Source organism: Mustelus asterias, chromosome 14, assembly GCF_964213995.1.
Source record: "Mustelus asterias chromosome 14, sMusAst1.hap1.1, whole genome shotgun sequence".
Lineage (NCBI taxonomy): Eukaryota > Metazoa > Chordata > Chondrichthyes > Carcharhiniformes > Triakidae > Mustelus > Mustelus asterias.
In genome coordinates, this window is record NC_135814.1 from 55,186,673 (window position 1) to 55,207,501 (window position 20,829).

Genomic DNA, 20,829 nt, shown 5'->3' on the forward strand with positions numbered 1-20,829 from the left:
TGGGCCAAAGACTTTTTCTCGCATATCAGATTTAAAAAAAAATACTTTTCCAATTCAATCAAATCCAATTCAGAGTCTCAACAAGTTGAGACATTTCCGATCCAAGCTGACAAGACAGGGCCTCCACTCCTGTCTTGGGCCTGATCTACATGAGCCAAGCTGATTGGAGTAGGTGCAGACTCACCTCCTCCAAGGCTTGATCTCATTTGCATCTTAGCCAAAAGACCGAGATGCCGCTTTTAAAAATTGCTTCAAATGAAGCTTAAATGTAACCTAATGACCTCAACCAAGTGCAGCCAAAGCACATCAGATTTTTAAAAAATACTTTTCCAATTCAATCAAATCAAGTCCAATTCAGAGTCTCAACAAGTTGAGACATTTCCGATCCAAGCTGACAAGACAGGGCCTCCACTCCTGTCTTGGGCCTGATCTACATGAGCCAAGCTGATTGGAGGAGGGAGAGGTTTCCTCCTCCAAGGCTTGATCTCATTTGCATCTTAGCCAAAAGGCCGAGATGCCGCTTTTAAAAATTGCTTCATATGAATATGAAGCTTAAATGCAACCCAATGACCTCGACCAAGCGCAGCATCCAATCCATACTACACTTGATCTTAGCCAAAAGGCCGAGAGGCGAAGCCAAAACATCAGATTTTTAAAAAATTTAATTAGTTGGGGCACTACACCTATGTTTGTGTGATCACCTTGCAGCTGCTGACTTCCTCTGTGGCCTCCAGCTATGCTTTTTTTGTGAGGCTTGCTGGCCTTCTCCTGTTGACTGTGAAGAGCACCTCTTTCCATTCCTTGGAGTAACAAACACTTCCAGGATGGCTTCATTAAACAGCGGAGACACCCATCCTCTAACTACAGCCATCCCTCTTTTAGTCTCCCTTCTAAATGCTTCTATTTATGATACCTGATTCAAGTGTTGCCATCCATTTAAATATGGTGCTTTTGATTCAGCTTCTGGGATTTCTTCGCACCCACCACCCATTATTGGCTGCTCCCATTCCTGCTGGCAAAATCCTGTTTCCTGGCCTGCCATCAGTTCATTAGTACAACCCGATTTGAACAATAAACTTAGGACTTCCTCATTCAGCCCACTGTTTCTCCAAGTTTGTATTGAAACGGTTTAGAAAATTGCAGGAGACCAAAGATGGAAAGGCAGAAAGGGGGCAGAAGTTGAGGGGTTTTATTATCATTTGGAGTACAGTACCATAATCTCAAACATTTCAAGTCTTGTCTTACATCATAGTTATAATTGCTTTCACTTCATCCTGTGTTCCCTCCTCACTACTCGTCATTTCTAGAGTGTACAGGCCATTTATACCCAGGCTTCCACCAGTTCAGCTCTGCAATTAATCAACAGGAGGTGAAAAGAGAGAGATGTGTTGAATCGCTGTCTTATTTTCACCCTCTACCTTGGATGGCCATGTTATTTCTCTTCTGACTGGAAATTTGGTTTCCCTACGTGACTTTTGCTACATTTCAGGAATAAGGTCCTGCAAAGCACTTTCAGATCTTGACAACATTTATATGAATTCAAAGATTATAATTGTGAGACAAAACAAGACACAATATTGAAGAAACCTTAGATCAATAAAAATATGAAAATGCTTTTGGTTTGTTATGTCAAACTGAGGAATGGACAATTAGTTAAGTGCAGCAAAGGATGGAAGCAAAAATAGAAGATTTAAAATTTGTTATCAATTGGAATTTACAAGTAACAATCTACCTACGCTTATTCCACAAAGGTAAAATATTGATGTTGCTGGAAATCTGAAATATAAATAGAGAGAAACAAAATAAAAATTTCAGATTGGTTGCAATGAAAGGTCATTGACTTGAAATGTTGACTCTGTTTTTCTCTCTCCACAGATGTTGTCTGACCCTCTAATATTGCTCCTGATATAACACCATTTGCCTGATTAACTGAAGGTTCTAGGGAAGGCTCCACACTAATGAGAATAATCAAGCTTTTTATAACTCCAGGATAGAGTAGGGTTTGATGAGAAAGGGAAAAATTGAAGAGAAGACATAAAAGTAGGGGGAAAAGTGAGAGGAAAACCACAGGTGAAAAAGACAGAGCAAGAAAATGGAGAAGAGAAATAGAAGTGATCAAGTGGAACGATAATGCAAGATTTACTACTGTTTTTTCATTGACTTACCAATGTCCATAGCTATTCAGCTGTGATTGATGAGCAAAATATGTTTGTGAATTAATAATTTACATAAAATGTGAAAACATGGAAACATTAATATTTTCTAAATAATTTGTTTGCACATAAATATTGATTTTAAATTGTAAGAATTATTATCTGGGTGTTATTTTGTACAAAACAACTGGACATAATTCTCCAGTAGGGGGAGCCCCAGCTCCAGTAACTTGAAACGACAGACAACCTATGCTATTGAGAGTCACATCCACCAAGACAAAACACCTGGTTCGGTTGCATGTGCTCTTCCAGATAAGTACGACACAGTCTTCTGTCCCAGTCATCAGTAATATGGCCACCATACATAATTTCACCAAACAGGTAACGCAGGTCTTCCCAAGGTACCTAAAACCCCAAATAACTTAGAGTTCACATTTAAAACATAATATGAATAATGAGCTCAATATTCATGAATAAATACTTTTTACATATATTTTATTTATGTGGTCATAATAAACTTCACTTAGTGAACATGATGTTGTAATAAGGAATAGGGAGGCAACTAAACAATAAACAAAGTTGCCGTTAACAACAACCTCAGTTCTGATACAAAACATATAAATCTATAGAATAAATATAATAATACATCACTAATAATATACCCTTGATATCCTTTCACCCATGGACAACTGACTTAGTGAATTATAGGTCTTTTTCACTCCTAAATGAATTAGAATAATACAGCATCACTAACATAGGATCTTATAATTTTACACCAATTTATCATCTGTTTGATTATGGGATGATTCAATAAAGAAAATTTTATCTTTCTAAAAGGCAGCCACATATGCCTGTGGGAAAATGTTATTGCAGAAAACATTTAATTAATTTGATATTTATTTATCCATAGGAATGGGAACAATATTCTAACACATCAGTAGATCAGGAAAAAAACAGTATCGTAAAAACACTATGCTCATGCTGGACAGTGTTGCTCAACCCAGATGGTTAGAAATCAGATGAGTTCATATGATATCCTTTGAAGACCCAAGGTCTAGAAAAAATATCTTCAGTTTCATTTCGGGAATGTATATGTATCTTTTTATCCTTCTCACTAAGTTGCTTTGTAAACCAAGCCAAAATGCAAAGTTTGTGAAAAATAGTAAAATGTGCTTGAAGTGATGACAAATAAAGGTCAGCAGTTCGATGGATTTTTGCTGTATCTTGGTAGATGTATGTCTGAAATGCCAAAACTGTTCCCAATTCATCAATTTCAGCTTGGAGTTGTCAGGCTGACTGAAAAGAATGGAAATGTCACCTAGCACAACAGAGTGAAATCCATCAGCTGAGACATAACTACTGCAATCGAGAAATCAGGGAGGGCTGGCAGTTCAGTAATAGTATTGGATCACTGTTAGAGAATAATGGTGACATGTCTGCTCATAGTATCGTAGTCCTGCCTGTTCTTCCATCCATATCTTAATGGTTTAATCATAATATTTGAGCCCTAGCCATTAAGTATAATGTGCTATCAATGAAGTAAAGTTAATTCATACACTGCTGCATGGAGTTTATAAAGAATTTAACAAAACTTGTTAATGAAATAAAACACAACACTTTGACCATTTTCTTTATTTCTAGAAGATAATTACATAAATCCTAATTGCTCAACAAAATAGTCCTTTCCTGTGCAATAGATGAAAGTTCAAAGAAAAATACTCTTTGGGAATGTGACAGGGAGCACATTTTGAAAATATAGAGGAAATGTGTACCACTCACTCTGTCTCTCAACACATTCAATTGGTTCCCATACAAAATTCCAAGATTAAGCAATTTTGATTGTCAGAAGCTTGACAACTCTTGTCATTTTCAACACGTCTTACATTTTTGAAGCTATGATCAGAAATTGGAAGAATTTCACACATCCATACATTAGCACATCATTTCATGAAATAATAATTGTGGTCAGTAACAATGCAGAATCATCCAACTGCAGTTTCAAATCAGTCAGCGGAAGCCATTTAAAACTGTTTGAGAGTCAAGAGATACTCAAATAAGAATTGCCAGTTAAGCCTGTGAATGGGAAGGTGCAGGATGGGCTGGGGGCAGGGACGAGGTATAGGAGAAAGAGAAAGGGATAGAAAGATTGAGACAGACAAGGGGCACAAGGTCCCATCTAGACATTTCATTTTACTTGAACGCAAAGTTATGGTCTGGGCTATTTAGATTATGATAGCTCTGATTAATTTCTACTGGAAGTTAGGTCAAACTACCTAGGATGGTATTTTCTGTGCCTCCCACTGTGTGTTTCGTGGCGACGGATTTTCCGTTTTATGTACACCCCGCCACCGGGAAACCCACAGCAGGGGTTCACCATTGGTAGGACCAAAAGGTCCCGCCAGTGAGAACAGGCAGAAAATTCTGGCCCTAGTTATAATTATATCTAGCATATACTCATTCTATGTTGTACACATAAAATTCTTATAAAATAATTTCATATATCTCCACATTACCTGAGCATTAGCTTCTAAATAGCTGAATAAAACTCGGACTGAGATGGTTAGGTCTCCAGTATTAAAAGGGTACTTTCTATTCCAGCCCTGAGGTCCAAATTTACGCCGTTCCGCAACACAGGCATGGAAGTAGCATAATGAAAATAGTATTGTCTTAAATTCATGTTCACGAGAGCATTGGTCTAGAATATCCTGCAATGAACGTATACAAAATGTACTTAACAAACAAAAGTCATGTAATCATTTTCACAAAAGAGAAAACAATCTTATTTAATAACATGGCTTTGTCCAAAATATCCAGACAATTGGATTTTTACTTAACCAATGCAGATCAGATAACCAGATTTTCACAAATGATATAAACACCTTGGCACCTTCACTAAAATTTAAATATTGTATTAATTCTCCTTTCACTAGAAAAAAAACTTTAAAAATACAATGGATACCACAATGCGGATGTCATCCAGAAGTGTATGTGGATTTTTAGGTTTTCAGACTAAGCACAATAACAAGATAATTGCAGTTTTTGTGTGTTCATTTCACTCATCAGCAATTAGTAAAGAGCTCTGCATGCATTTAACAGTGTCATTTGGGTCAGAACTACCTGCCATTTGGCACAACTATAGCACGAGACCATCACATCCTACATTCCAAATTTGTAAATAATTTACATATACGTAATATATACATAAATGATATAGATAATAATGTGGGGGGAATGATAAGTACGTTTGTAGATGACACCAAGATTGGTAGGGTGCTTAATAGTGAAGAAGCTTGTAGATTACAGGAAGATATAGATGGGTTGGTCAGATAGGCAGAGCAGTAGCAGATGGTTTTTAACCCTGATAATTGTGAGCTGATGCATTTCAGAAGATGTAACAAGACAAGTGAGTATTTAATGAATGGCAGGACACTAGGAAGCTCAGAGGAACAGATGGATCTTGCTGTACTTATTCACAGATTCCTGAAAGTGGCAAAACAGGTGAATAGGATAGTTAAGGCAAATGGGACACTTGCTTTTATCAGTTGTGGCATAGAGTATAAGAGGTCATGTTGGAGCCATACAGAACGTTTGTTAGGCCACAGTTGGAGCACTGTGTGCATTTCTGGTCATCTCACTATAGGATGTGACTGCACTAGAAGGGGTATGGAGGAGATGTATCAGGATGTTGCTTGGGAGCTATAAGGAGAGACTGGATAGGCTTGGATTGTTTTCTTTAGAGCAGAGAAGGTTGAGGGGGACATGATTGAGGTATACGAGATTATAAGGGGTATGGACAGGATGAATAGGAAGCAGCTGTTCCCCTTGGTTGAGGGATCAATCACGAGGGGGCATAGTTTTCGGGTGAGGGGAAGGAGATTCAGAAAGGATTTGAGAAAAATCTTTTCACTCAGAGCGTGGTGAGAATATGGAATGCATTGCCTGGGAAGTAGTGGAGGCTGAAAAACTTATAACTTTTAAAAAGTATTTGGATGAGCACTTGAAATATCATAACATTCAGGCATATGGATCAAGTACCTCAGAACCCACCTTAGGGGGGATTGTAAAATTCTGCCCTTAGTGACACTAAGCTACATTTAAACTTTTGTGTATTACAAATATAGTGCAGTGTTTTGAGCTTGGAGTGGACTTATTGATCAAGAGTTAAAAAAGATCTCACTTTAAAGACCAGTGTAAACATAAAGCCTCAAATTGAGGAAGAAACAAATGCATGGCCAGCATTTTCCTTCTCCCACAGCCAAAACACATCACCAATCATAGAATCCTTTTATTAATATGACTCAACCATTCTTGTGATTAAAATCACTGTTCCCAGTTCCCCATTCTTTCTTCTGCCCATGCACAGAATATTTAAGTTGCAAGTACTCCTCACAGTCTGCCAAAATATTGACATGTTATCCATACCTGATCAAAATTATCCAGAGCTGCATGGAGATTAGCTAGCATACCAGTTGGTGGTTCATTGGTGATTTTAACTGAGTTCTCAAGGATTCCTTGCGGAATAATGTGCTCTTCAGGAGTTGGAGCAGATTCTGCACTCATGAACACTCGGTAGTCTGGATGAGATCCTTCACTGTACCTCTCAAAAAGTTGTTCTAAATTGCTGAGCCATTTAGCTACTAAGTGAATATTCTGCAGGGCATTTGAACACATTTTTTGTCATTAAAAACTGTTACATTCAGACATATTATATACAAATCTATTTAATTTTGTACATCATTTGGTAATATCTAAAACTTTGCTTCTATTTCTTGAACACGAGATCCTTGGAAGACAGAAAAAAGAACAGATCAAGTTAATACCTATAAATTAAGTTTATTAAAGTATTGAAATTCAAATTACTCATTCTCTAAAGTAAAATGAGAAAACAAGAAATAAAGAATAAAGGTCAACCTTCCAAAAAATTGGAGTCAGAATTGTGTAGGTGCATAAAGCATTCAAACCAGATGGTGAAGAGGACTATAAAACACTTTAGGGAGATATAAACCGGGATTAGCAAAATCGACTGACTGGGGCAACTATAATTTAATTTGGCTAAGTATGAGGTAACGCAGTTTGGGAAAAATACAATGAATGCACTCAATTACAAAATGCAAAAGCATATGAATGAACAGGGTGGTATTTATTGGGAGGTGATGGGATCTGGTGCACAGGCTGGATTAAGAACCCTAAGGAGGTGGTGGCAGCTGCCAGTATGACACTCACATGAGGCCTAGGATCATTGCTGGATTCCAGGCCACAGGTGAGTGATGGTTGGAAGGGTCACGAGGCGCAAGTCATGAGGTTGGGTTTTAGCAACAAAGACAGGGAAGTGGCTCTAAGCATCCTTCTCCTCTCAATGCCAGGTCCCTCAAATAGACACAGAATGCCTTTGAGGAAGGTCCCCTCTACAGGAGCCCGCAGCTATCGTGCACAGGTTTGCTTGTCATACTCCCTGTATGGTGAACACCCTCTCACCCCCACTGGGTTAACACCAAAGGTTGGGGGATGAGGCCCTTAAATGGACATTAATTGGTGACAGGGTGGGAAGGATCCAAGGGCCTTTCCACCATAGACTCAGAGTGGATGCATGAAAGCAGCAGAGACCCCATCTTCCCAACTGGTTAAATGTTTCTCCATTACCTGAGCTAGAAACATAGAACATAGAACAGTACAGCACAGAACAGGCCCTTCGGCCCACGATGTTGTGCCGAGCTTTATCTGAAACCAAGATCAAGCTATCCCACTCCCTATCATCCTGGTGTGCTCCATGTGCCTATCCAATAACCACTTATATGTTCCTAAAGTGTCTGACTCCACTATCACTGCAGGCAGTCCATTCCACACCCCAACCACTCTCTGCGTAAAGAACCTACCTCTGATATCCTTCCTGTATCTACCACCACGAACCCTATAGTTATGCCCCCTTGTAATAGCTCCATCCACCCGAGGAAATAGTCTTTGAACGTTCACTCTATCTATCCCCTTCATCATTTTATAAACCTCTATTAAGTCTCCCCTCAGCCTCCTCCGCTCCAGAGAGAACAGCCCTAGCTCCCTCAACCTTTCCTCATAAGACCTACGCTCCAAACAAGGCAGCATCCTGGTAAATCTCCTCTGCACTCTTTCCAGCGCTTCCACATCCTTCTTATAGTGAGGTGACCAGAACTGCACACAATATTCCAAATGTGGTCTCACCAAGGTCCTGTACAGTTGCAGCATAACCCCACGGCTCTTAAACTCCAACCCCCTGTTAATAAAAGCTAACACACTATAGGCCTTCTTCACAGCTCTATCCACTTGAGTGGCAACCTTTAGAGATCTGTGGATATGAACCCCAAGATCTCTGTTCCTCCACAGTCTTCAGAACCCTACCCTTGACCCTGTAATCCACATTTAAATTAGTCCTACCAAAATGAATCACCTCACATTTATCAGGATTAAACTCCATTTGCCATTTTTCAGCCCAGCTTTGCATCCTATCGATGTCTCTTTGCAGCCTACAACAGCCCTCCACCTCATCCACTACTCCACCAATCTTGGTGTCATCAGCAAATTTACTGATCCACCCTTCAGCCCCCTCCTCGAAGTCATTAATAAAAATCACAAAGAGCAGAGGACCAAGCACTGATCCCTGTGGCACTCCACTAGCAACCTGCCTCCAATCCGAAAATTTTCCATCCACCACCACCCTCTGTCTTCGATCAGACAGCCAGTTACCTATCCAATCGGCCAACTTTCCCTCTATCCCACACCTCCTCACTTTCATCATAAGCCGACCATGGGGGACCTTATCAAACGCCTTACTAAAATCCATGTATATGACATCAACTGCCCTACCTTCATCAACACACTTAGTTACCTCCTCAAAAAATTCTATCAAATTTGTGAGGCACGACTTGCCCTTCACGAATCCGTGTTGACTATCCCGGATTAATCCGCATCTTTCTAAATGTTCGTAAATCCCATCTCTAAGGACCTTTTCCATCAATTTACCAACCACCGAAGTAAGACTAACCGGTCTATAATTACCAGGATCATTTCTATTCCCTTTCTTAAACAGAGGAACAACATTCGCCATTCAACAGTCCTCTGGCACCATCCCCGTGGACAGCGAGGACCCAAAGATCAAAGCCAAAGGCTCTGCAATCTCATCCCTTGCCTCCCAAAGAATCCTAGGATACATTTCATCAGGCCCAGGGGACTTATCGACCTTCAGTTTATTCAAAACTGCCAAGACATCCTCCCTCCGAACATCTATTTCCTCTAGCCTATTAGCCTGTAACACCTTCTCTTCCTCAAAAACATGGCCCCTCTCCTTGGTGAACACTGAAGAAAAGTATTCATTCATCACCTCGCCTATCTCTACTGACTCCATACACAAGTTCCCACTACTGTCCTTGACCGGCCCTAACCTCACCCTGGTCATTCTTTTATTCCTCACATAAGAGTAAAAAGCCTTGGGGTTTTCCTTGATCCGACCTGCCAAGGACTTCTCGTGTCCCCTCCGAGCTCTCCTAAGCCCCTTTTTCAGCTCATTCCTTGCTAACTTGTAACACTCAATCGAGCCATCTGAACCTTGTTTCCTCATCCCTACATAAGCTTCCCTCTTCCTTTTCACAAGACATTCCACCTCTTTCGTGAACCATGGTTCCCTCACTCGGCCATTTCCTCCCTGCCTGACAGGGACATACCTATCAAGGACACACAGTATTTGTTCCTTGAAAAAGTTCCACTTTTCATTAGTTCCTTTCTCTGACAGTTTCTGTTCCCAACTTATGCCCCCTAATTCTTGCCTAATCGCATCATAATTACCTCTCCCCCAATTGTAAACCTTGCCCTGCCGTACGGCCCTATCCCTCTCCATTGCAATAACAAAAGACACCGAATTGTGGTCACTATCTCCAAAGTGCTCTCCCATAACCAAATCTAACACTTGGCCCGGTTCATTTTCCAGTACCAAATCCAATGTGGCCTCACCTCTTGTCGGCCTATCCGCATACTGTGTCAGGAAACCCTCCTGCACACACTGCACAAAAACTGCCCCATCTGAACTATTTGACCTACAAAGGTTCCAATCAATATTTGGAAAGTTAAAGTCCCCCATGACAACTACCCTGTGACCCCCACACATATCCATAATCTGCTTAGCAATTTCTTCCTCCACATCTCTATTACTATTTGGGGGCCTATAGTAAACTCCTAACAACATGACCGCTCCTTTCCTATTTCTAACCTCAGCCCATATTACCTCAGTGTGCAGATCCCCCTCGAAGTGCCTTTCCGCAGCCGTTAAACTATCCTTGATTAACAATGCCACTCCTCCACCTCTTTTACCAGCTTCCCTACACTTAGTGAAACATCTATACCCCGGAACGTCCAACAACCATTCCTGTCCTTGTTCTACCCACGTCTCCGTAATGGCCACAACATCGTAGTCCCAAGTACCAATCCACGCCCCAAGTTCATCTACCTTGTTCCGGATGCTCCTTGCATTGAAGTAGACACACTTCAACCCACCTTCCTGTCTACCGGTACCCACCCTTGACCCTGATACCTTCCCCCATACCTCACCACCCTCACTGACTTCTGGACTACAACTAAGATAAATCCGTAAGTCCCAAAGCATGACTACAGGTGGATAAAGCCAACAGAATTATGGATTTTATAAATATGTGCATAAAGTTGAAATGTACAGAAATAAAAATGGATTGATAAAACAAAAAAGTTAGGCCGGAATTGGTTTACTGTCTGCAGTTTTGGGTGCTGTTTTATAGAAACAACACAAAAGCTTGGAGAGTGTGCAATGTAGATTAATTTGAATGCTGCCAGGAATATGAAAAAAAATTGAAATACTCTAATTGTTTCCATTGGGGCAGAAGTGGTTAAGAAAGACAGATTTAAAAAAAACTGTAGATGGACTAAATAATAAATACCTTTAGTTGGTGAGATTGAGTTGATGCGTTTGTCAAATTAAAACGATCAGGAAGAAAGTGAGGAGAGAACTTAGGAGAAATACGTTCAACCAGAAGATGATTGGGGCATAAAAGGTGTAGTCACGGGAAGTTATTGAAGCAGAGAAAATAGTGGTAATAGTAATAATTGTACCTTTTAAAGGAAAATTGAATAAATATTTGAAGCTGGGGATGATGCAAGATTATGGGAGAGAGCAATCAAATTAGATTGATGTTGGAATGCTCCAGTAAAGAACAGGTGGCAGGGCAAGGTCAATGACTCTACACAAATATCAGGCGGAATTCTCCCATTTTGAGACTAAATTTGGTGAAAAGTGACTCTGGCAGTGTCTTTCCCACTGGTTAGAATGATGGGAACCTGTGCCAGATTCTGTGTTTAGAACCTCATTAATTTTGTGCAGATGAGTTTCCTCAGAACCTCCTGGCAGACTGACAGCTGATTCATCAGCTGATGGGTTCGAAGGTTCCAGTGCCATATTTAAATTCCAGTCCAGAACACTCATTGCTCTCTCCAGCCCAGCTATCTTCACCAGACCACGCAGGATGTCAGTAACCAGAGGGAAACGACTAGCAGCCTCAAGAGGTCTGTTCCTCAATTCAACTATTTCCCCAGAGCCCATTACTTACAAGGCACCGATGCTCCAGTCGGGCCTCAACCCAATGCATTTTTGTGCATCCCCTTGATGTGATATCCATTTGACACCCTTGTTGGTGAGCTTTTCAGACAGCCATGTTGGGATCCTGTTTCCCTCCCCTCTGCTTTCCATTCTACATCTACTTCATTCACCTCCTCATCCCTTTGCCTGCCAACATGAGGCCTAGCCTACCCCCCTTGCACAGACCTCATTCCACATCCTTACCCCACCCCGCTGGTCTTCATCAGAACCTCCCCACAGCATAGTGCTGGCCAGATAGACATTGGAGTATGAACTTGGCAGAAGGAGACCAGATAACTTCCCAACTCCAGGCAATAGGGTGGATTTTCCATCCCTATTTTCAGTGAGTGGGAAAGTCGGTGGCAAGAACTCTTAACAGGAATCCCAAAATGGTATTTATGCCAGTGGGATTTCCTGTTGTGAAAGTCCCTGCCCCCTGCCAATGATCTAATGGGGTTCCTGCCATGAAAGGAACTGAAACACCATAAATTCGAATGTCATTAGTGGGCCTCCCTGCTATATTAACCCCCACACAAGAATGTCCCCCCTCAGCCGGTGTGACGTCACGTTGGTGAGGTTTACAGCAGGTCCCGACAAAAGGCGACCTAGCGAACGGTCCCTGCCGGGAGCACTTCTGGATTGGGAGTTGGGGGGGGGGGGGGGGGGGGGGGGGGGATCATGCATGCATGCACAGATTCCTGCCTCCCCTTTCATCGGGGAATTCTGTTGGGGAATGGCCCATGAGTCCAGAGGCACAATGCTGTCTATGCAGACCAGTTGGCATGGCGAAGGCCTTGTTGCATTCACCTTGAAGTTTTTGGCAAAATGAGGGCAGCCTTGTGCACACCATTCTTGATCAATTGGCGTTTGGATTGACATGATTTCCTGCTGGGGTGACACAAAATTGGAAGGCCAGAGGAGATTTACCAGGATGCTGCCTGGTTTGGAGGGTAGGTCTTATGAGGAAAGGTTGAGGGAGCTAGGGCTTTTCTCTTTGGAGCAGAGGAGGATGAGAGGTGACTTAATAGAGGTTTATAAGATGATGAGGGGGATAGATAGAGTGGACGTTCAGAGACTATTTCCTCGGGTGGATGTAGCTGTTACTAGGGGGCATAACTATAAGGTTCATGGTGGGAGATATAGGAGGGATGTCCGAGGTAGGTTCTTCACTCAGAGTGGTTGGGGTGTGGAATGGACTGCCTGCTGTGATAGTGGAGTCGGACACTTTAGGAACTTTCAAGCGGTTATTGGATAGGCACATGGAGCACACCAGAATGATAGGGAGTGGGATAGCTTGATCTTGGTTTCAGACAAAGCTCGGCACAACAGCGTGGGCCGAAGGGCCTGTACTGTGCTGTACTGTTCTATGATGGGATAGTGACAGGCACTTGTTTTAAACAGGCATTCATGAGATGCAAATTGCATTTATGTCACCAGCCAGCAGGAAGACTGATCCACCTTTAGTCTGCCATTGGAAGAATTGCTACGTGATTTTATGCTGGCGGGTTTCCAACTTTCTGACTTGCTAGATTTCCGCTTTCACCCACCACCAAACCTGCTGTAAGTGCCAATTAGGGCTTCCCAGGGACCAAGGACCCCAGGGGCAGAGATTCTGCCCACCATGTGCTAGCAGCAAATCAAAGGCTGGCAGCTCATCATTGCTCGGCAGTGTCCCTGGATAGGCAGTTGCTGTTGCTGCTACTACACCCACTTGAGATCAAGGAACATAGGGAATAAGAACAGCAGTAGACTATTCGGTTCCTCGAGCCTGCTCGGTAGACTATTCGGTTCCTCGAGCATTTAACTAGGTCACTGTTGATATTCTACCTCAAAGCCATTTTACCGCACTATCACTATATCCCTTGATAACTTGAATATCTGGAAATCCATCGATCTCTGTCTTGAATATATTCAATGACTGAGCCTCCGCAACCCTCTGGGGTAGAGAATTCCAAAGATTCACCACCCACTGAGTGAAGAAATTTCTTCTCATCTCAGTCCTAAATAGCTTGTCCTTTATTCTAAGAACCCTCCCTGCTCCCCAACCCAACTCCTTCCCTGCATCTACCCTGTTGATTTCGGTAAGAATTTTGTATGTTTGAAAGAAATCACCGCTCATTCTTTTAAACTATGGAAAATGTAGGCCCAGTTTCCTCAATCTTTCCTCATAGGACAATCTTGCCATCCCAAGGATCTGGTGAACTTTTGTTGCAATTGCTCAATGGCAAGTATATCCTTCTTTAGGAATGGGGACCAAATTGCTGCACAATACTCCAGGTGCAGTCTCACCAAGGCTTTACATAATTGCAGCAAGACTTCCTTATTACTGTACTTGTTATGAAATCCATTTTTTCTGTGTTTCATGTGCTAAGTTAGCAAACTATAGCGATTGTAACATTTAAGGTACAGGATATTCCACTGATTCTTACATTTGTTCCTGCCTAGTAACAAGAGTGGGGCCCTCTTGGAGTGTTGTGGTAAGTCACCACATCAGTTCAAGGGTCAGTGAACATCAGTTCTTGGTGAGTCACTTTTTAGTCAGCCAGTATTAATCAGATGAGTCAAAAAGTGTCCAAGAGAGAGGGATAGGGGTGGTGTTTGTGTACAGGGAGAGGTATCAAAAGGAAATCCTAGGTAAGGAACAGAAACAGGGGATGGAAACAGATTCTCAGTTAAATGAAGAAAAAGACAGGAGTAGAAAAATAGGCTTCAATTAGATAAAAGGCTGTGGGGAGCAGACTTTAAATGAAATGGGCTTGGGAGAAGCCCTGGTAATCAAAGAGGGCTCAGAAGAAGCCCAGAAAATCCAAGAAGGCAGCAAAAAGTTTGTGATTCTGTTGTTGGGGCAAGGATCAGTGATGTTCTGCTTGGCATGGCCAAAGATCTGAAATTGTGCTTGTAAGTTGATGCTTGAGCATACTCAGGATCCAGGGAAATGGAATCTTGGAAGGCGAGATTAACCATCACTGAAGCCATCCAAGTTGGATCGACACTCAGAGAATTTTAAGGGCAAGATTGGAAACCCTCATGAGAGAGAGAGAGAAAGAGATGAAGTTTCAGGGTGATTGTTACAGACAACTGAGTAGGTTGTTGAGAAATCCATGGAATGTGTTTTAGTTGCCTTTGGCATTTATTGTGTAGTATGTTGTGTCAGCCACAGTTTGGCTGTTAATTAAACATGTACCTCATTCTTAACCTGAATGTTCGAGAGTGAGATAGATATCGGGCGGGATTTTCTGGTCTGCCATTGGCTGGCGGCGGGATCTTCTGGTCCCACCATCAACAGGGTTTCCCATTGAATGCGTCCTTGCTGCTGGGAAACTCATGGTGGGGTTGCACCATGGACAGGTCCGGAAGATTCCCACCACATAAATTGTTTTATTTTTCTGAACTTGTATAGTAACATTTATTTTTGTTTATTCAAAGCACATGGCATTTTTTGGTATCTCACTAGTCATAGACTATCAACCTGAGAATGAACTGCTTATTCCTACTGTTTGTTTTCTGTCCGTAATGGTCGCTGATGAACCCAGGCACAGGAAAATGATGGTGGGGTATCATGGGTTGAGAGTTGAAGGGGAAGAGGCTGAGGGGCGTTTGCAGCAAGGTCGGTGGGTGGTTCTCAGCTGAGGACTCCCTTTCTGATGCTAGGTATGCCTTTGAATGATGCCAACCTACTTCCCCCGGGAGTCTGTAAATATCTCAGGGTTTGCTTTTCAGGTTTCCCACATGGCAATTCCTCTGCCTGCTGCTGGGTGAATATCATGAGCTTTCTTGTCATGGACTTACTCAGGGTCTCTTAGTCACCACCCTCCCACCACCAAACTCACCACGAGGGAAGGTATTAAATTCTGCCCAGAGTTATACTTCTTCTTGAGCGTCTTGACTATATTGCAGACTTACAAACACTGCAGCTATTTTTTAAATCAAATAATGGAAATAATAACCAACACAGTACAACCATGCTTCACACAACCTAACTTGCCTGTAGGATAACCCAGTGTCCTTCTTTAGATGCTTTCGTCACAGCTTGTTCAGCGACTGCCTCTTGTCCTTGGCCAAGAGATACATTGTGGAGTTTTCCAGAATCTATGGTGAAGCCAAGTTTTTTTCCTGAGTGGTACAATAATAGGAAATATTTGTTCAACAAATTAATTTAAGTCTAAACTAATAAGGCTAAAGGGTTTGTAAAAGCTAAAGTAAAAAGTTTATTTATTAGTCACAAGTAGGTTTACATTCACACTGCAATGAAGTTACTGTGAAAATCCCCTAGTCGCCAGACTCCGGCCCCTGTTCGGAGGGAGAATTTTAGCATGGCCAATGCACCTGTCCAGCACATCTTTGGATTGTGGGTGGAAACTGAAGCACCCAGTTGTATTTCCCCCATCTACTACTAATGCAAACAAACATGTCAGCATATTCAGCATCTATGTAATCACTCATTCAATGAGAACTATGATTAGAATGTAGGATGAAATTAATTAACATTTGCAGATATGGGCTTGGTGGGACAAGTAAACTTAATTTTGTAAAGGGGTCACACTTGTCTAATTAGATTTAGTGAAAAAAATCAGAATATGTGACGTTGTGGATTCTTGTGTATTTTATGAAGATTTTTGATAAAGAGCCCCATTAATTAACATTAATGAATGTGCTATTAGAGAGAATGAAGATGCATGGATAGAGAGAAAATTTAGGGTTAGGAAACAAAAGGTAGTGATAAACAAGAGTTTTTCACATAGGTGAAATATGGTTACATCCTCAGGGATCATTTGTATAAACGGAAAGCAAGTGATCCCAGTAAAGAGGAGTAGCATCACAGTTTGATGAACAAATTGGAGTCCCACTAAGGAAGAATGCAGATTAGTGCAGTGACCAAATAATTCGCAGATCCACTCCAATGCAGAAGAATACAAAGTAGTCTATTTTGGGAGAAATAGTGAACATATTATCTTAAATGATAATATTTTTAAAAATAGGAGGAACAGATATTGTTTTTAGTTACACTAAAACAGTATAATCACTATGATCATTAAAAATCCTCCTGACACTGTCAGATGGTTACATAAAGTCAACTAGTTCACTAGCGTTCTTTAAAGAAGGAAACCTGCCATCTTTACCTGTTCTAGCAAACAGGTAACTTCAGTTCCACAGCAATGTGGTTGACTCTTAACTGCCCTGTAAAAGTGGCCTAGCAAGTCACTAGGTTGTATCAAACTACTCAGCAATTCAAAGAGAGCCTACCACCACCTTCTCAGGGCAACTGAGGATGGGCAATAAATGTTGGGTTTGCCAGTAACACCCACATCTCCAAAATCAATAATATAGAAAAGCTACATTTTTTTCTAAAGGTGTAGGTAGAAAAACTTAAAAGCAAACTGATTTTAAGGTTACTATCAGGATAATTGAATACAACAGCAGAAATGTTATGTAATTTAGTGCAAGGTATTAATTAGATCACAACTGGGTACTGTGCAGAGTTCTGGGCATCCCATTGTAGGAATATATTCAAAGTATAAAAAGGATCAGTGCAAATTTATTGGAATGAAAAGTCATAGTTAAGAATGATTAAAGTCACTACATAACTTTTTCTACCATTTTCCTTCTTGAGTAAGTGGATCAATAAAAAGCAATTCTGTTTTAGAAAAAATCTCCAAAACACTTTTGTTCTTGTATTGCCCATGGCACATAGAGGTATCATATCATAGACATACATCTTAGCACCCATTTTTGGTGTAAGAGAGCAGCAGCTTTATTTGAGATCTGTTTTTTCTTGCCTGCCATAGAACAAGAATTGGAAAAAATGCAGTTTTTCTAAATTTCTCTGTTACATTGTTCAGTGCTATTCTATACCTCAAGTATCAAGTTGGAGGCAATGTGGGCTGTATAGTGCTTCATACTAAGTGTAATTGTTGTAAATATTGGAAGCTGAAGCATGTGTTGCAGATATCCCACTTAAATATCTATGAATATTTATATTGCATCTTGTCAGTGTTATACGAAATGACCCAATGGCAAAATCTATCACAAAGCACCCCATATGAACAGTTTTACTAAATTATACCCGATCAAGGTTCTACTGAACTTTAAGAGGTGCTTCATATGCATGTTGTTGTATCTTTTTCTGAAGGTTTCCAAAGAGGTTGCACAGAAGCGCTAGGTTTCCCTCGAGGTTGCACAGAAGTCTACACTTGTGCTGGCAGATTTGGATTTTAATGATGACCAACATATTGTACAGGAAAGGCTGACAGTAGAGTCTTTTTTTCTAGAACAGATGGGAAAGTGAACAAACACATTGAATGCCAATGTTTCATTTAATAGCCTATAAAACTGGCATGTGTAAGTTTTGTAAATAGTAGCAGGTTGTCATTTAGCTTAATTGTGACATTTGTTCATTTTCAAGTTTTAGTGATAGTTCCATAAACAAACTGATTTTTTTCTCTCTTTTTCTGACTTTAGTTTTTTGGGGACACCTAATTTTCCCAGACCTCAAAACATGCAAGAACCTAGGGCCAGATTTCCACCACAACCGAGAGGTTGTCTGCAATAGACACTTCAAACTTTATTTTATAGAGCTTTATTTTATCTAATCTCTTCAAAGGTCCTGAGGTCTGCCCATAGAGGATACTAGGTGGGATAACATGGTAGGTTTAAAGAAAAAAAGGTTGAGTGGGTTGGTATAAGTTGGCAAAGGGCCATGGGGAGTGGATGGAGGCGTATAGGTTTTGCATGGAAGTTATGTGGTAATGGGTTGGGTGGAAGCGTTACGGTATTGGTTTTCATGTCAGGGACATGGAGAATGTGTTGGGAGGGAGTGAGGGGAGTAGGAATGTATCCTACTTTAATCTTTATTTTTAAACTTTAGACACAATGCTGGAGCCCTGAGAAAAGTCTCCAGCCAACCCCCTTCCACACCCAACATCCTCCTCAGTTCTTCCTGGGTCACCTATCTCAACTTCTAACCCAGCCCTTCTCAGCTCCAAACTGAAAATCTGGCAGCTGGGAGGCCTTTTTTAAAGATCGGGTTTACGGCACTGGGAATTCTCATCATCACGCACATGACCCGGGAACAAAAATCTGATCCCAAGTTAATAAATTTAATAAAGTAGAAATGGAACTATTTTAAGCCATTGCTGTGAAGAAAGATTTTATGCAAGTGAGACTTTTCCCTACTTTGTTGGAATGAGGGATCAAAGAGGTATTTAAAAAAGTTATAGTGAAAAAGTTTCTGCTAGTTAATGAATTAGTAACAATGAAACTTAGACTGATGATTATTGCTAGAAGAATGAAGGAGGAAATTTGGAGAATTATTGGGATTGATCTGCCAATAACATCACATGTTACAACTATCATGTGTTCATCCATCACATGTGGATAATTCAATATTACCTTTACAAATGTCCATATCATATATCAAAGCTACTGTCTGACCATTCACTCTAATTGATAACAAAGACTGCATCATGTGCCACAAGGTATGGAAATGGCAACAGTTGCAAGACATGGACTGTCATAGTAGAATGATCTTCTCAAATGTCTCCAAACATGCTTTCACCCTGCTTTCTTCAAATTGAGATATGCAACTTTCCTGGAGTGCATCTTTGAAATTTATAGGACTGTACAATTCCCAGCTCATAATGATTCAATGAACATGTAATAATTTATACATATTATCCGTTCTCATAGCTTACTCACCTAAGGCTTCCACATCTTTCAGTGGATCAACCCCAGAGGAGAGAATGAAGAAGATCGGAGATGCTGGACCACTTTCCCTAAATGATTTAGCAAATTCTAATTGACGTCCCTCAACGTATTTTGTTCCAAGTTTCTCTTCCACAAACTTTCTGTAAAAACATACATCGTAAGCTACTTGTAAATGTCGATGGTGGGGAGCCCAGAACCAGGGGTCACAGTTGGAGGATTTGGGGTAGACCATTTATAATGGAGATGAGGAGACATTTCTTCACCCAAAGAGTGGTGAGCCTGTATCCTACTTCAATCTTTACTTTTAAAGTTTAGACACAATGCTGGAGGCCTGAGAAAAGTCTCCAGCCAGTCCGCTTCCACACCCAGTATCCTCCTCAGTTTTTCCTGGGCCACCTATCTCAACTTCTAACCCAGCCCTCCTCATCCACAAACTGAAAATCTGGCAGCTGAGCAGCCTTTTTTAAAGGCTGGGTTCATGGCGCTGGGAATTCTCTCATCTCCACACACATGACCCAGGAATAAAAATCTGGTCTCAAGTTAATAAATTTAATAAAGTACAATTGGAACTATTTTAAGTCATTACTGTGAAGATTTTATGCATGCGGAATTCATGACCACAGAAAGTAGTTGATGCCAAAACATTGAATGTATTCAAGAGGTGGCTAGATATAGCACTTGGGGCAAATGGGATCAAAGGTTATGGGAGATAGCAGGATTATTGAGCTGGACGATCAGCCATGATCGTGATGAATGGCGGAACAGGCTCGAAGGGCCAAACGGCCTCCACGTGCTCCTATCGTTTTTGTTTCTATGTATGTTTCTATGTCATGAATTCCTGAGTGACAGGATACAAAAAAAATCACATTGCTTACAAAGAGAGAGAAATGGAAGGAATACTGTAAATTTTATTCACTGAAATTCAAACACAATGTTAAAAATATTGCTGCAGTATGCAAAAAAATCTTGGGACTGTTATCTACAGCTTAGTTGTTAAATCTATTAATGTTCTTCTTAGCAAAGTGTCATTTCTAACTGTACTCCATATAGTTTAATTTTCAGGTAAAATTGAACCTTTTTACTGCCCTTCACAAGTAGCAGTGAAGCAGCTACAACTGCAAGTATATACATTTCATATAGTTCTGCAATTTACTAAACTTACTAGCAGTTGTTGCTATAAAAACAGAAAATGTTGGAAAAACTCAACAGGTCTAGCAGCATTAACGGAGAGAGAAACAAAGTTAACGGTTGGAATTCTCCCATCTAGGACTAAGTCCGTGGCGGGGGTGGGAATGTTTCCCACTGCGGAGGAAACCATGCCATATCTTTCAGCCCTGATCTTAT

The 20,829-nt window shown here is 40.9% G+C and overlaps 1 protein-coding gene across 1 annotated transcript in view; it reads right to left on the reverse strand.

Moving 5' to 3' along the window:
- dnah9l (dynein, axonemal, heavy polypeptide 9 like) overlaps positions 1-20,829 on the reverse strand; it is a 509,143-nt gene that overhangs the window by 24,223 nt on the left and 464,091 nt on the right. Inside the window, exons 72-76 of the mRNA XM_078227708.1 lie at positions 19,477-19,625; positions 15,767-15,894; positions 6,576-6,803; positions 4,667-4,858; positions 2,439-2,558 (exon numbers count right to left, since the gene is read on the reverse strand). Of these exons, the coding sequence (XP_078083834.1) occupies positions 2,439-2,558; positions 4,667-4,858; positions 6,576-6,803; positions 15,767-15,894; positions 19,477-19,625 (817 nt within the window). The remainder of the gene's footprint in view (positions 1-2,438; positions 2,559-4,666; positions 4,859-6,575; positions 6,804-15,766; positions 15,895-19,476; positions 19,626-20,829) is intronic.